General features: G+C 43.5%; 1 protein-coding gene across 3 annotated transcripts in view; it reads left to right on the top strand.

Moving 5' to 3' along the window:
• Nucleotides 1-7,448, top strand: part of FAM107B (family with sequence similarity 107 member B) — a 63,313-nt gene extending 55,865 nt beyond the window's left edge. For 2 of the 3 annotated variants that reach the window (XM_090135045.1, XM_031589252.2), the window contains exons 3-4: nt 2,821-2,974; nt 4,124-7,448. In XM_090135045.1, coding sequence (XP_089991171.1) covers nt 2,821-2,974; nt 4,124-4,240 — 271 coding nt within the window. In that variant the 3' untranslated portion in view covers nt 4,241-7,448. The remainder of the gene's footprint in view (nt 1-2,820; nt 2,975-4,123) is intronic. The other variant, XM_031589330.2, reaches the window with a different exon arrangement.
• Nucleotides 7,449-13,454: the final 6,006 nt, after the last annotated feature.

Below are 13,454 nucleotides of genomic sequence, written 5' to 3'. Positions count from 1 at the left end.
GGCAGAAGAGTTGCATTCTGAAAGTTTCTCTTTTTTTCCCTTTCTGGCAGAGTGGTATTTTGAGGGGAGAAAAGGGCCTTTTCTATGTGTAACAGCAAAATCCTCACAAATGCTAGGCTTAGATACTTAATTCTAAATGAACTGCTTACACAATACAGCATTTCTTTAGTGATGAAGAAGTAGAAATGTTTTACAGAATGCCAACTGAATTGGAAGAAACTGGCCTAAATAGGTGTTTGTCCTATTTTTTTGTTAATGGGATTAAACATCAAAGTCAGTTCCCAGCACCACAGAGTTTAAAGGCATTGAAAGGAAGATACTTGAAGTTTCTCAACTTACGATTTTATTCTAAAGGATGTGGAGACTGCACTAAATTAAGTCTATTTTTTTTTCCTTTTTAAGTTTATAAAAGCATAAAGCACTTGAAACCAGTATGAAGTTCTTTTCTTTCTGAAGAATATCCTATTACACAAAACAGTTGTGCTGCCCTCAATACCCCTTCTTCTTTTATTGTGATTTTGATTAGTTGCAGCTGTTAATTTTAGAGCCTTATTTATTGGTGCAGAAATGAAATACTTTGAGGGTTTCAGCAGCAGAAAATCTTCTTTGAAAAGATGTTTAGGACTCTGTGCTTTATTCTGTGGTACTACCTCTGGTACGAGGCTTTTCCTTGATGTAGGTGTTAGGTTTGTGTTGTCACACACACAGAATCACAGAATGGCCTGGGTTGAAAAGGACCACAATGATCATTTAGTTTCAACCCCCTGCTATGTGCAGGGTCACCAACCACCAGACCAGGCTGCCCAGAGCCTCATCCAGCCTGGCCTTGAATGCCTCCAGGGATGGGGCATCCACAGCCTCCTTGGGCAACCTGTTCCAGTGCTTCACCACCCTCTGTGTGAAGAACTTCCTCCTCCTCTGAGATAGATAAATAAGGGGTATGCATTGTTACTGCTAATTGTCATGCATGTGGAGGAATTTCAGTGCTCTGATAGAAGTGGTTAAGCACAGTTTGTTTGCTCTGTGCTAAAGTTTTTAAGACTTTTATTTAACTAGAAAAATCATGAATCACAGAATCACAGAATTGCCAGGGTTGGAAGGGACCTCAAGGATCATGAATCTCCAACCCCCCTGCCACATGCAGGGCCACCAACCTTCCCACCTAATGCTAGACCAAAGAAGAGGTGATGCAAGACACTTACTTAATCCAGTAGCAGCCTGTTTGTTGCTTTCCCTCTCTAAATGCAGGACTGAGAATAGGATTGATGTTACAGGTGTTACTTCACAGCCTGACTACTGATCCCTTTTGATTAGATGGAGAGGTCTTCTGCAGGTGTTAGTTGTGCTGTAGTTAGGATAAATTGGACACCTAAATCAGCAGTGTGTAATGTTACTTAGCAGCTTGCATCTGATTCATGGCTATCCTCACTGCTCATCAGTATAGAAGTTCCCATTGATTCAGCTCTCACTGACCCAGATGGAGTAGAAGTCATTAATAGTAGTAGCAGTAGTCATTATAATAAAACATTACTTCAGCTTTTCTCTGCCTGACTTAATTTTTAACTGCTGAAATGTAATTAAAATAGCATGAAACATAAAATATTAATACAGTCTTGCAGCTTGTTGCATTTAGGCCATGAGATGCATTATGAGAAATATGGAGCAGCTTGTGGTGTTGCTAAATATTTGATTTTGCACACTGATAGAATGTTGCATAATATATGGAGTCGCTTATAGATGCCACTGTAAAATGGCTTTTTAATATATTTTTAGACATGCTGTCAGATACACATGGAAGAATTAGGCAACCACAGATAATACACTGAGAAGTGGTAAAAATATGCTTTTTTGAAAGCTTCTTCAGATTACTGAATTTCTTGAAATTGAAGTTAAAAATGGCTGATGTTAAACTCGATGCTGGATGTGCTCATACAACAGTCATCCCAGTGAAAACCACAATAACAAAGGCATATCTTGGATCTTTCTGCTCCAACTAATAATGGAATGATGAGGATATTCCAAATAGAATCCTAGAATATCTCGAGTTGGAAGGGATTCAAAAGGATCATCGAGTCCAACTGCAAAGTGTAAGCAATAGAGTAGTGGGCTTGGAAAATATTTTGTACTAAAATCTCATCAGAGCATCTTTTCCCTTTTGTCTGATCTCCAAGGTGACTGCAACCTTTTTTTATGTGGGGTGTTTGTTGTTTTAGCCCGTTTCTGTGTGATTTTCAGCATAGCCTGGGAGCTCTCGCTGTTCTCAATGGAAGCAGTGCAGCAGCCAGGCATGGCTGAAGCTGTCATAATGTCAAAGAAGGACTGAATTAATGATTTCCAGAAGCAATGTGACAAAATCCAGAGGGACGATATGTTTTTGTGCTGTCCATGCAGACTTCTCTGGAAAATGGAACCCAGTGCAGGACTGTCTGAATGCAGTCCCTCTGAATTATCAGCCAGCTTTGTTTGTTTGTTTTCCAAAATTAGTTTTCAGCTCTGATTTGTGATGTTTTTAAAATTGATTCTTCTGGAATGGAGAAAAGAGAGGGAAGGCTCAAGATGAAAGCCATAACAGTGAATTATTCAGGAGAAACATTAGCATTCTCAGTGATAATATGGCTTTATTTCCAACTTATTGTTAGAAACCAATACATCTTCTGCCTATTTTTTGCTTTTAATTAAATATTTGTTTTTCAAAGTACCCAAATGGGCAGCCAGTTGACTTGAGAAAACCTGCCTAAAGGTCACTGTGAATGTCAGCTTATTAAAAAATGATCTTTCTTCCTTGTTTCCTTCTCCCCTGTTCTCCCATTTAATTTGAAGGGGTCTTGCACCTCAGAACAAACCGGAGTTACAAAAGGTGATGGAGAAAAGAAAAAGAGATCAAGTTATTAAACAGCAAAAAGAAGAGGAGGCACAAAAGAAGAAGTCAGACCTGGAAATAGAGCTACTGAAACGGCAGCAGAAACTGGAGCAGGTAAGATGGGAGATAACACTGACTTCACACATCAATCTCTGAGCTAGTCACCTGGTGCTCTCTTTCTAAGAAAGAAACAGCAGATGATTTTTGCACAGTTCCTCTGACAAAATGCAAATAAGTTTTTTACAATGAGTCAGTTCACACTCTACCATTGCCTCGATTGTATGAAGAGATGATCCACCAGGAATAGATGTTAGAGTGTAGTGCACTAAAACTAGATATTCAGTGAATAAAAACCTCCGTTTTCTCTTTCTTCTGGGCTGTGTACTAAATGAGGTGACTTTCTAGGGCTACAGAGGGACCTTTTAATGAATGAACCCATTGGATTTTTCAAACGAAGGAAAACATTCTCATACCCTAAATACAGAGAATTATATGAGATTGCAGTCTTTTGCTGGGAAACTTAACTGCTAAGCAGAGGGACAGCCAAATGTCTTTGGCCCATTTAAGGCACTCTGTGTACCTAAGAGGCAAAATTTCTTCAACTAAATACCTTGTGTATTTACTTCTAAAAAAATGAATGCTCTAAAACAGAAATCAATTAAATTTCTCAACAGAAATCAATTAAATTGAATAACTCTCTTGAAAATGAGGTGTAGTCACATCAATTATTATGTTTGGCCCCTTTTTTCTATTATAGTTTCTTAATCAGGCATAGAAATATTTTTGGAGGGAGAAAACCATTGTAATTTTAAATATATTATCCTGTCACTTTTGCCTTAAGCCCTCAGAGAGATAAGGTCAGCTTTCAAATGGCTTAGGCTGTGGGAAGATGCCTGATTTGGAATTCAGCTACCCAAGGACACACGTAGAATAGAAAATTTTCTTAGAAGAGGAAAAGCCTGCCCACTGCAAGTAATGTTGTGACTTTGTAAGCATCACAGGGATGTCATTAATTGACAGTATGACACATGGAGGAATCTGGTGTGATTTACTGTAACAGGGCATGAGCTAGAGCCAAAGGTTTGAAAAGACTGATAGTTTGTTAGATCAGATAGTCCCAAAGAAATTCAGCTTTATCTTTTTTATGAGACAAAGAAAAGAAGCAGTTTAAATTGCTTTGCATGGCCAGTTATTGAAGCCGTTACATTTTTGTCTTTTCTTTTAATTATCTCTTTTATATGTTTATATTTAATGTCTTTTAAGCTGGAACTGGAGCAACAGAAGATACAAGAAGAGCAGGAAAATGCACCTGAATTTGTCAAAGTCAAGGGTAATTTGAGGAGGACGGTCCAGGAAGCTACAGAAGCACCAGATTCATAGAGGCAGCGCCCACTAAGACTTCCAGCTTTCCTGCTGTGGCTGCAGAGAGACTTTTGCAAGTTGTCTCAGATTTGCCCCATCGAGAGGAAGAAGAACAGCATTCTCCTGACACTTACTGAAGATGAGATTTTTATTTCCTAGGACCGAGTGGATTATAGACTGTAACAGATCGACTTGCCAAATGCAGTTCTGGGATTGATGCGTGGCATCAGGAGTCAGTTCAGTGTCATGGACCAGTGCTTATGGAAGTGCTTACTCAGAGATTTTAACCAGGGATAGCAGGGAAGCTTCTTCAGTGTTGCACTGCTTTTTCTCTCTTGTGATACTAGCTTGGCAGAGGTACACAGATGATATTTTGCTTTAAATCAAAACAAACTCCTCCTGTGATATCTTATGAAACTTTACTGTGCAGATACGTTTTCTCATCTAGACCTAAAGCCTGTGTATATCTCACAATTTATTTGTGTTCAGTTGGAATTTTTATCAAATCTGGGATGATAGGAGGTGTGTTGATCATCGATGCCCATCCCCACAGGGATAGGCACTTGCAGGCAGAATGGGAATGCTTAAAATTCACCAGCAGTGAACAGGTGAGCAGCCTTAAAGCCCAATTCTCCCTGTTTAGCATGTAGAATCTGGGCTATGAAAGAGCAGAAATCTGGTGATCCTTTCACCAGAGAATCAAGAAGCTGATTTATCTCTTTCTTTAAACTTAAAATGTTATGTGAAGGTCTGTACCGTGCTACCTGTGTATTTACGTCTGTTACCTCTCAATGCAAAATGACCTGTCTTCTAATCTTTGTATTTTGAAATCCTACCTACTTTACTGCTGTGGCCTTTCTCCTCCAAGAACATGCTGGTCTGAGTGCAGTGTTAGCACATGACTCATTTGCTGGAACTGAAATCAGGAGTCTTTTCTGCCATCAGTTCCTGCTCAGCTGTTGCAGGAATTTTCTGTAGCTCCTGCAACAGAGCGGTGTTCAAACCAGACCAAACTGATGGTTGGGATCTACCAAAATGGAGAATTCTTCCCTGAAGTGAGATGTAAAATGACATTCATTTTATCCCATCCTTCCCCAATAGAGGGGAAATGTGTTACCACTGACTCTTCAGGTCCAATTCTGTCACCTTCTGCCTTTCTGCAAGTTATTCCATGACTTGCCATTAAATAAAATACTGTTCAGTTTTATAGGGATGGCAGAATCTGATCCTTCATGCTTATGACTACTAGTTATCCAGGAAAGCCTGGGATGAGGAGGGGGGGGAACAGATTACTCATGTAGGATTATAGAGTTGGATTCTTACCTGGTGTGAGTAGGTGCAGATATTTTGTCTTCAGAAAGCGGGGAGAAATCCTCATCTTCCTTGCTTAGCATATTCCTAGCTTTCACTAAGGCTGTGCTCATCCATATCAGCTGAGGATCTAATCATAGTCTTTGCCTTAGGATGCTAAATGAAATGATTTTGACTTTGTATTTATAAAGGACGTAACTGTTTGAGAACACTTTTTACTAATATCAACAGTGGCATGTTTGTATTGTGGGGGAGGGTTTGTTGGTTTGGTTTTTTAGTTTCTTTTGCCTTTCCTGTAAGTATCAGATGTTTTAAACACAATTTCAGCATAGCACTTGGGACAAAATGCTCACAATTAGCAGTGTTTCCTAGAGACAGACTTCAATTTCTCAAGATCCAGGCATTTATTATGAGGACATAATCATATCAGGAGTAAATTGAATTGTGATAAGTGTATTGCCATTGATTTAGATTTGCAGTGTGACTCATATCTAGATGATTAAATGTGAAGATGGTCTGCCAGACCATTCTGATTATGGAGTTACAAAGGACAAAGGCCAAATATAACTCTTTGTATTTTCTCATAAGAGGAACACTCAGTGCTGCAGATTTTTCCTCACTCTTTCTTCCTTCCTCTATAAGAAGAGGACCTACAGTTCTGGCACTTGCACTGTTTGGATTTGTTCCATATTGTTGATTGTTGGGACAGTGTTACATACCAGAGTTCCATGCCACACATTTTACCCTAACCATTCCCAGCCTACCAAACTTTGTCTTTTGGATTCCACTCTACAATTAACCTTCTGTTCAGTATGGAAATGTCTGGGAATCGGTGAGGAAACCCTCCTTTGGCTTCAGCAAGCTATTTCTTTGCAGCCCTTTGTCTTCAGTGAATGTGGCAATCCTACTGTGCAGGCACAGCAAAATGAATGGAGTTGGGTGCAATCCAAATGGCACTGGAGTCGGTAGGGACAACAGTTTCTCCTTGACTTCAGTAAGCATTGGATTGGGCCCTCCAAAGCATAAAGTATGTTGCTTCCTCTCCATATCAGCTTGTGATTCAGGGTAGTTTCTTGTTATGAAACACAGGTGGCCAGAAAACCCCCTTGTACATACAGTGTGAAGTAGATTTTTTTGTTTTCACTTGGAGTTCATTCTGCGTACGAGCAGAACATCAGTGTGTTCATTAGAGCATCTTTGAATCCTGCTGACCTTTTAGTCTAGGAATCCAAATCACTCTCCTATTGATTTGACAAGCAAAAGCCTGTCTTTAATGTCAGGATTGGGCTGGGATGGGTAGCTCTTACATGGGTAGTCAGCTATCAGAGCATGAGTGTGCTGGGTGGCTACCCAAGTAAGACACTGCTTGCCAACAGAGGTGAGCTATTCCTGATCTGTCCTTCAGCTACAGGGGATCTGAAGCAATCCTGCAAATACTTCAGTGATTTGAAAATGGCTTACTTACTTTGACCACTTCTGCCTCTGATAAGGCAGTACTTTTTAAAAATTCTTGCTTTTGATAGTATAGTAGTAAATTTTTTAGAATTTTTGTGGCTTTAACCTTCTGTTAATATCTGCACTTGTTTGAGTGTACATATATAAATATATATAAATATAAAAAAGGGAGCCTTAAAGGATTTGTTTTCATAATTTAATATTTTTTGTATTTGCTCTTGTATAATTGTTTTTAACTAAAGGTATTACAGAAATGAGGAATACTTAGAACCAAAGTCATGCTTAATAAAATCTTCTACATGCTTGGAGTATGCAGTGGTGTCTGTCACATCCTGTTGGAATCAAAACTGCGGGGTCTGCACTGAAATATCCAGGTGATATAAAATTGTGATTGTGGTGACTTCTAGGTCCTTAAAACTGCATCTGTGTTTGTATATGCAAAACAACTGACAAAGTAATTTGCAGGAGAAAGGTAAGTTGGGCCTCTTAGTCCTGTTATCTCCTTATATCTTTAAAAAGGGCTTTTTAGCCAGTGCAAAGTGAAGCAATGAGGGGAAACTCCTGATGGAAACCAAACAGTTTTAGCAGTCACTCCTTTTTCTAAGTTTATCAAAGCAGAATTCAGCCTTGGAACCACAAGCATTGTCAGTGCTCCATTGAAAAAGGCAGTGAGGAAGCAGTAACGAGTCTGCTCCTGGGTTCAGTCCTGTAAAGGGGCTTTTCATTTAGCTACCACTCAACCCTGTGGTTCTAGTGTGAGAAAGCTGGATAGGTGAAAGAAAGTGTGTGCGTAAATGATTTGCTGGCTTAGAGTCAGATTGTTCTATGCCTTGGAAAGAAAAATCTTACATTAACAGAAGGAGAAAAAGCTAGCAGGGCATTGGAGACATGGTTGGAACAGGTGTGAGTGATCAGTTCATCCCCAAGAACCTCAACTCATCCTGGAGAGCCCCAACTAGCAGGGGACAGGTGTTGGTGGATGGGGAGACAGAGCAGAGTGCGATGAAATGAAGTGGGGGAGGAGGACCAGAGTGGTGAATTCAGAACAGATGTCAGGAAATGCTTTTTCCTTCATAAACTGCTCAGCATGTGGAATGGATCCTGGCAGTAATGCTGATGCAATGGTGCTGGGCCTGCTCCAGGAGCTGTCAAATGTGGGGGAGGTAAGAAAGAATAGAGTTAATACAGAATAGGTTTCTATGGTCTGGTGGAGATATTGCCTCGTGCTCTCCTACCTCAAGCATATCCAAATGTGTTTTGAATTATCCTTTGATATTTCACTCCAGCTCCAGAATGAAAACAAAGTGGAGGACATTTGATATTTCTTTTGCAGCAAGTCCAGCGGAAAAGCTGATCTTCCTTTTGCATGCCTTTTTGGATTGCACTGAGCTAATACATTTTGTCGTGTGGCTTTGCAAGCACAGGTCTGCTCTACAGGGATCTTCACAGCGGGGCTCTGCTTGTGCTCCTGTGGCCATGTGCAGCTTGGCTATGCTGTGCCATAGCTGTATGGAGAGTAGCACTCTTAAATCTTCTTGGTTGCTGATGCAGGAGCCATAGATGTCATTCATACCTTACAATGGCTGATGGCAAACACGGTGACCAGAGGTGCTGAAGAAGTGAGCAAAGTGGCTGGAGATGAACCAGCTTCAGTAGTGCCGTTCCTGTAGTATCACAACTGATGTCTTTAGGGTGATGAAGGGGAGGTGAGTTGCATTCTCAACACTAAGCAATGGGAAAAGCACCAGCAGTTAACGAGATCTGAAGGAGTGGAAACACTAGATATTTTTTCACCCCACCACACCACTTTAAACTTGCGTTATGCTGTGATCTGACAGAATGAAGATTGGCCGTGCCCTCTCCAACACTGATGATGGTTTTCCATGGTAGAAGCCATGGTAAAAGAGCACTGATATCCATGGTCCATCCTCTGGCATTGCTTTAGACATAAAGGGCCACGAAGATGATCAGGGGACTGGAGCACCTCCCCTATGAGGACAGGCTGAGGGAGCTGGGCTTGTTCAGCCTGGAGAAAAGAAGGCTGTGGGGTGACCTCATTGCAGCCTTTCAGTACCTAAAGGGAGCCTACAAACAGGAGGGGAATCAACTCTTTGAAAGGGTGAGTGACAGCAGGACAAGGGGAAATGGTTTTAAGCTGAGGGAAGGGAGATTTAGGTTGGATGTTAGGGGGAAATTCTTTACAGAGAGAGTGGTGAGGTGCTGGAACAGCTGCCCAGAGAGGTTGTGGATGCCCCATCCCTGGAGGTGTTCAAGGCCAGATAGGATGGGGCCCTGGGCAGTCTGGTCTAGCATTAGGTGGGATGGTTGGTGGCCCTGCATGTGGCAGGGGGGTTGGAGATTCATGATCCTTGAGGTCCCTTCCAACCCTGGCAATTCTGTGATTCTGTGATTCTGTGATAAAGGTTGGAGCCAGGCCATCACACCATTGCTTGCTGCCTCCATTGCCCCTCTGAGGCAGGACAGGGATTTCTATTCCACTGACTGGTTATCCAGAGTCTCAGTGTTGCTGTACTTCAGATGGATACATTTGAGCTAATTGCCTGGATTTCACTTGTATCAGTGCAAAGAAACCAGCCCTCTGAAGTGCAGTTCAGCTCCACTTTGACTCTAAAGGCGCCTGCAACGCCTGACCTGGAGGGAACATCATCTTCACTGCAAGGACTCTGAAGCCACATTTGAATGCCACCTCTAAACATCCACTCATTCTCATAGAATTTTGTTCTCTTGTAATGATGAGGTACTGTGGCTTCTGAAAAGGGCTGGGGACAAGCAACATGGGGAGTGAGGGGAGGTGGCATCTCCATACTTGTGGCAAGGGAGATCGAACACCTGAGAGGGGATCCAGGAACCACAATCCCCCTCTACAGCTGTAGCACTTAATAATTCGAGTAATTGTTTTCAGAATTAGCTTCTATTATGTACCTAAGCCTGATCTCTCTGGCGAATGGCACGAGTAATTTAACACAGATTGAGGCTGGCACCAGGAAACTTCAGTCTGATTAGATGGGAAGAAGAAATGTACTTCTTTCCCCCTCTTCAGCTGTTCTGAAAGCAATCTTTTGTAATGCAATTGAAATGCCAAGCCTACTTCATTGTGCTTGAAAATTAAAAAGCAGCCAGCGAGCTTCAACCCCTTATGAGGGTTCACTGGGATGGTGTGCCACTCGGTATGAAGGGGCAGAGGACACTGCCTGCAGAGCAGTCCCTGTGCACCAGTGGAACTCCACCTGCTCTGGATTTGGGGCAGCCTGGTGCATCCCATGCCATCTCCTTGCCTAAGGGGCTTTATCAGGTGACGTGGGGGCTTTTCCTGTTACAGCCAGCAGGATATCTGCCTTTAACAGGTGAATTGTCTCCTGTACGGTGCTGGCATAGGCTCCAAAAAGTGGACACTTATTTATCGCAGTGGTACTCATGCTTCAAGACTGATGGTTAATTACAGAAATAATTAATTTCTTCTATGGGGAATTAACTCACTGAATGCCAGAGAGTAATTTCTCTTCAAAATGCAGATCTTGGTGGGTTTTTTGTTTTTTTTTTTTGTTCTTTTTTGGTCGTTTTCTTGGTCCCAGAGAGCTCCTTCTGAATTGCACTCTAAACACTCAATGTATTAATTAGGAAATCATAGAGTCGTTAAGGTAGGAAAAGACCACTAAGATCATCCAGTCCAACCATCAGCCCACCCCCACCATGCCCACCAACCACAGCCCTCAGTGCCACATCTGCCCTTTCCTTGAACACCTCCAGGGATGCTGACTCCACCACCTCCCTGTGCAGCCCGTGCCAATGCCTCACTGCTTTTTCTGAGAAGAAATACTTCCTCATAACCAACCCGAACCTCCCCTGGCACAACTTGAGGCCATTCCCTCTCATCCTGTCGCTGTTACCTGGGAGCAGAGGCCAACCCCACCTCACCACAACCTCTTTCAGGCAGTTACAGAGAGCAGTAAGGCCTCCCTTGAGCCTCTTCTTCTCCAGATGAGCAGTCCCAGCTCCCTCAGTCACTCCCTATAAGACTTGTGCCAAGGTTGAACAGCAAGTCTATCTCAAAAGCTGAGCCTCGTGCAAGGCATAAAATATTCTTGTGTTCAAACCTAACGTACCGTGCCTTTTTTTTTTCCCCCTTTTTTCCTCCTTGAAGCCTCATTGTGCTTTAATCCCCTTCCCATTGCCTCCTTTCACCCCCGGCTCTTTCTGCCTGTTCAGGCCTCCCTGCCCCTGGATTGTTTCCCAGGCCTGGTTTGTAACGAAAGGTGTTTCATTAATTAGGAGTCCTTCAGAATGGATCCTAAAACGAGTTCGTGAGGTCGAGAACCGCAGCGCTGCTCAGAGCGAGGGGAACTCAGCCCGAACCCTCGCTTTGTGGGAGCAAGGGGAACGGAAACGGGGAACGTTGAGGGATAAATCGCAGACAGAAGCGAGAAGCAGCAGAGCTGAGCAGCGCTGCGCCGGGGCTGCGTGAGGCTCCGGGCTGCACCCGCTGCTGCCATCTCCTGGGCGCCGGGAGCGGAGCGGTGTTGGGCGGTCCGGAGGGTTTCCCTTCTTTTTCCTCGAAAGCTTTCCCACTAAAACGCAGCCCTGCCGAGCTCTGGGGGCTTTTTGTACCAAAACCTGGGATTAATTAGTGATTTTGTGATGCAAATTACATGATAGTCCCTCTGTGCTGAGACATTGTGCAAAAAAAGCCTTGAATGTGTTTGAAGATTTCAGTGATTCAGGAGATGGGTTTCCAAATGCTTTATGGGGTTGCAGTCCCCGTGCATGTGCTCACTGTGGGCCATAGGGATGCTTTGCCAATTTGCTGTTGTTGCAGTGGTGGATCCTTGCAGAGACCCAAAGCGTTGTCAGAAGGCATGAAAGCCTCCAGGTGTGCTGGGACACATCTCCAGGGCTCATCCTCACCCCAGGTCCTGATATCAGCCCATGGAGACACCTCCAGCCATCAGCAGCAGTGATGCTGGTCCTGTTGGAGAGCACTGCTATGTCCTTCATGGCCCGGCAGCCCTTTCCTCTTGGGTTGGGCAGGGTACAGATCTCACCAGAGCATTGGAAACATTCAGGGTCAGGCTGGACAGAGCTCTGAGCACCTGATCCAGCTGTAGGTATCCCTTTTTCATTGCAGAGCAATTGGGCTAGATGACCTTTTAGGGTCCCTTCTAATTCAAACTATTCTATGAATCTATGATTGCTTTGATTCACAAAGGAGCTCAGTGGGACACCATTAAGATCCCAGGCTCCTACTCATCCCTCTTCAGTTTCCATCTTGATCTACAAACCTTTTCTCCCTCTTTTTCCCTCTTCTGAATCCTTCCTTTTCTTCCTAAAGTTTTCCCCTTCCCCATCCACGCTCTCCATCCTCTCACTGCCAGCAGCATCCTCCTGTTGCCATAACAACGAGCAGCAGCCTGGCCAAATCAGCCCAGACCCTGCCACGCTTCCCTGCCTGCATCAAACCACCTCCTGACGTGTGAACACGCTCACTTCCTCCTCCAGCCTTCACCATCTGTCTGCAGGGGGGAATGCTCCATTTGGGGGCTGCTGGCCCTCTGTACAGCCGTGTGCCCCTTCCACCTCCTACACACACAGGCCTGTGCCCATTCACAGGCATTTGTAAGAGTGTGCATGTAGGCCACGGTCAGCCCTGCTCCTGTGTTGGGGTTAAGACCTGCAGGTGACATTTGGGGTCTTCCTGTGCAGGGAATAGATCTGCTGATGCTTGAAGAAAGCCCATGAAATCCAAAATGAATTCCTGAAAATAGGAGAATTGCTTAAAATACAGTAAAATAGATGTGTCCTGAGCTCCATCCCAACCTGCCTGAAAGCTGGCATTCAACAAGGTCATGTCTAGCACAGAAGTCTAGAAAAATAAATGAACTAAAAACCCCCAAGCAACCTCTAAAGCAAAGACAGGGCTCAGGGAAACCCAGGGGTTGCACAAGACAAACCCTGTAGCACACTTTCTGCTCTGGAGCTGCAGGGTCTTGGGGTGCAGCTCTCCCTGCCTGAGTGTTGGAGCCAGGAGCAATGTGCCAGGAGCTGCCAGGAGCAATGTGCTGAGCCTTCATTCCCCAGAGTGGCTTCTGGAGCCTTTTGAAGTTCATAGAGTCATGGAGACATTGAATTGTCTGAGTTGGAGGGGACTTCAGAGGTCATCTGGTCCAACTCCCCCGCAATGAACAGTGATACCTACATCTAGATCAGATGCTCAGAGCCCTGAATGTCTCCAAGTTCTCCAGTCCCTCGACTGGAGGCCCATTTGTGTCTCATACTCACTGACTAACTGAAATCACTTCAAAACCAAAAAAATTAATAAGCAAACATGAAAACATAGGATGATGTCTGATGCTTGTAGCAATGTACTGTTTTTGCAGCCTTGCTTGCAGCTGGAACTGAATATCAGCTACTGATATTTTTGGTGCTTTTGTGGTGTTGACCTCAATGTAAC

Source organism: Phasianus colchicus, chromosome 1 (genome assembly GCF_987193195.1).
Source record: "Phasianus colchicus chromosome 1, bPhaCol1.hap1.1, whole genome shotgun sequence".
Taxonomy (NCBI): domain Eukaryota; kingdom Metazoa; phylum Chordata; class Aves; order Galliformes; family Phasianidae; genus Phasianus; species Phasianus colchicus.
Note: the sequence above shows the minus strand (reverse complement) of the source record. Positions and strands in the feature narration are given on the sequence as shown.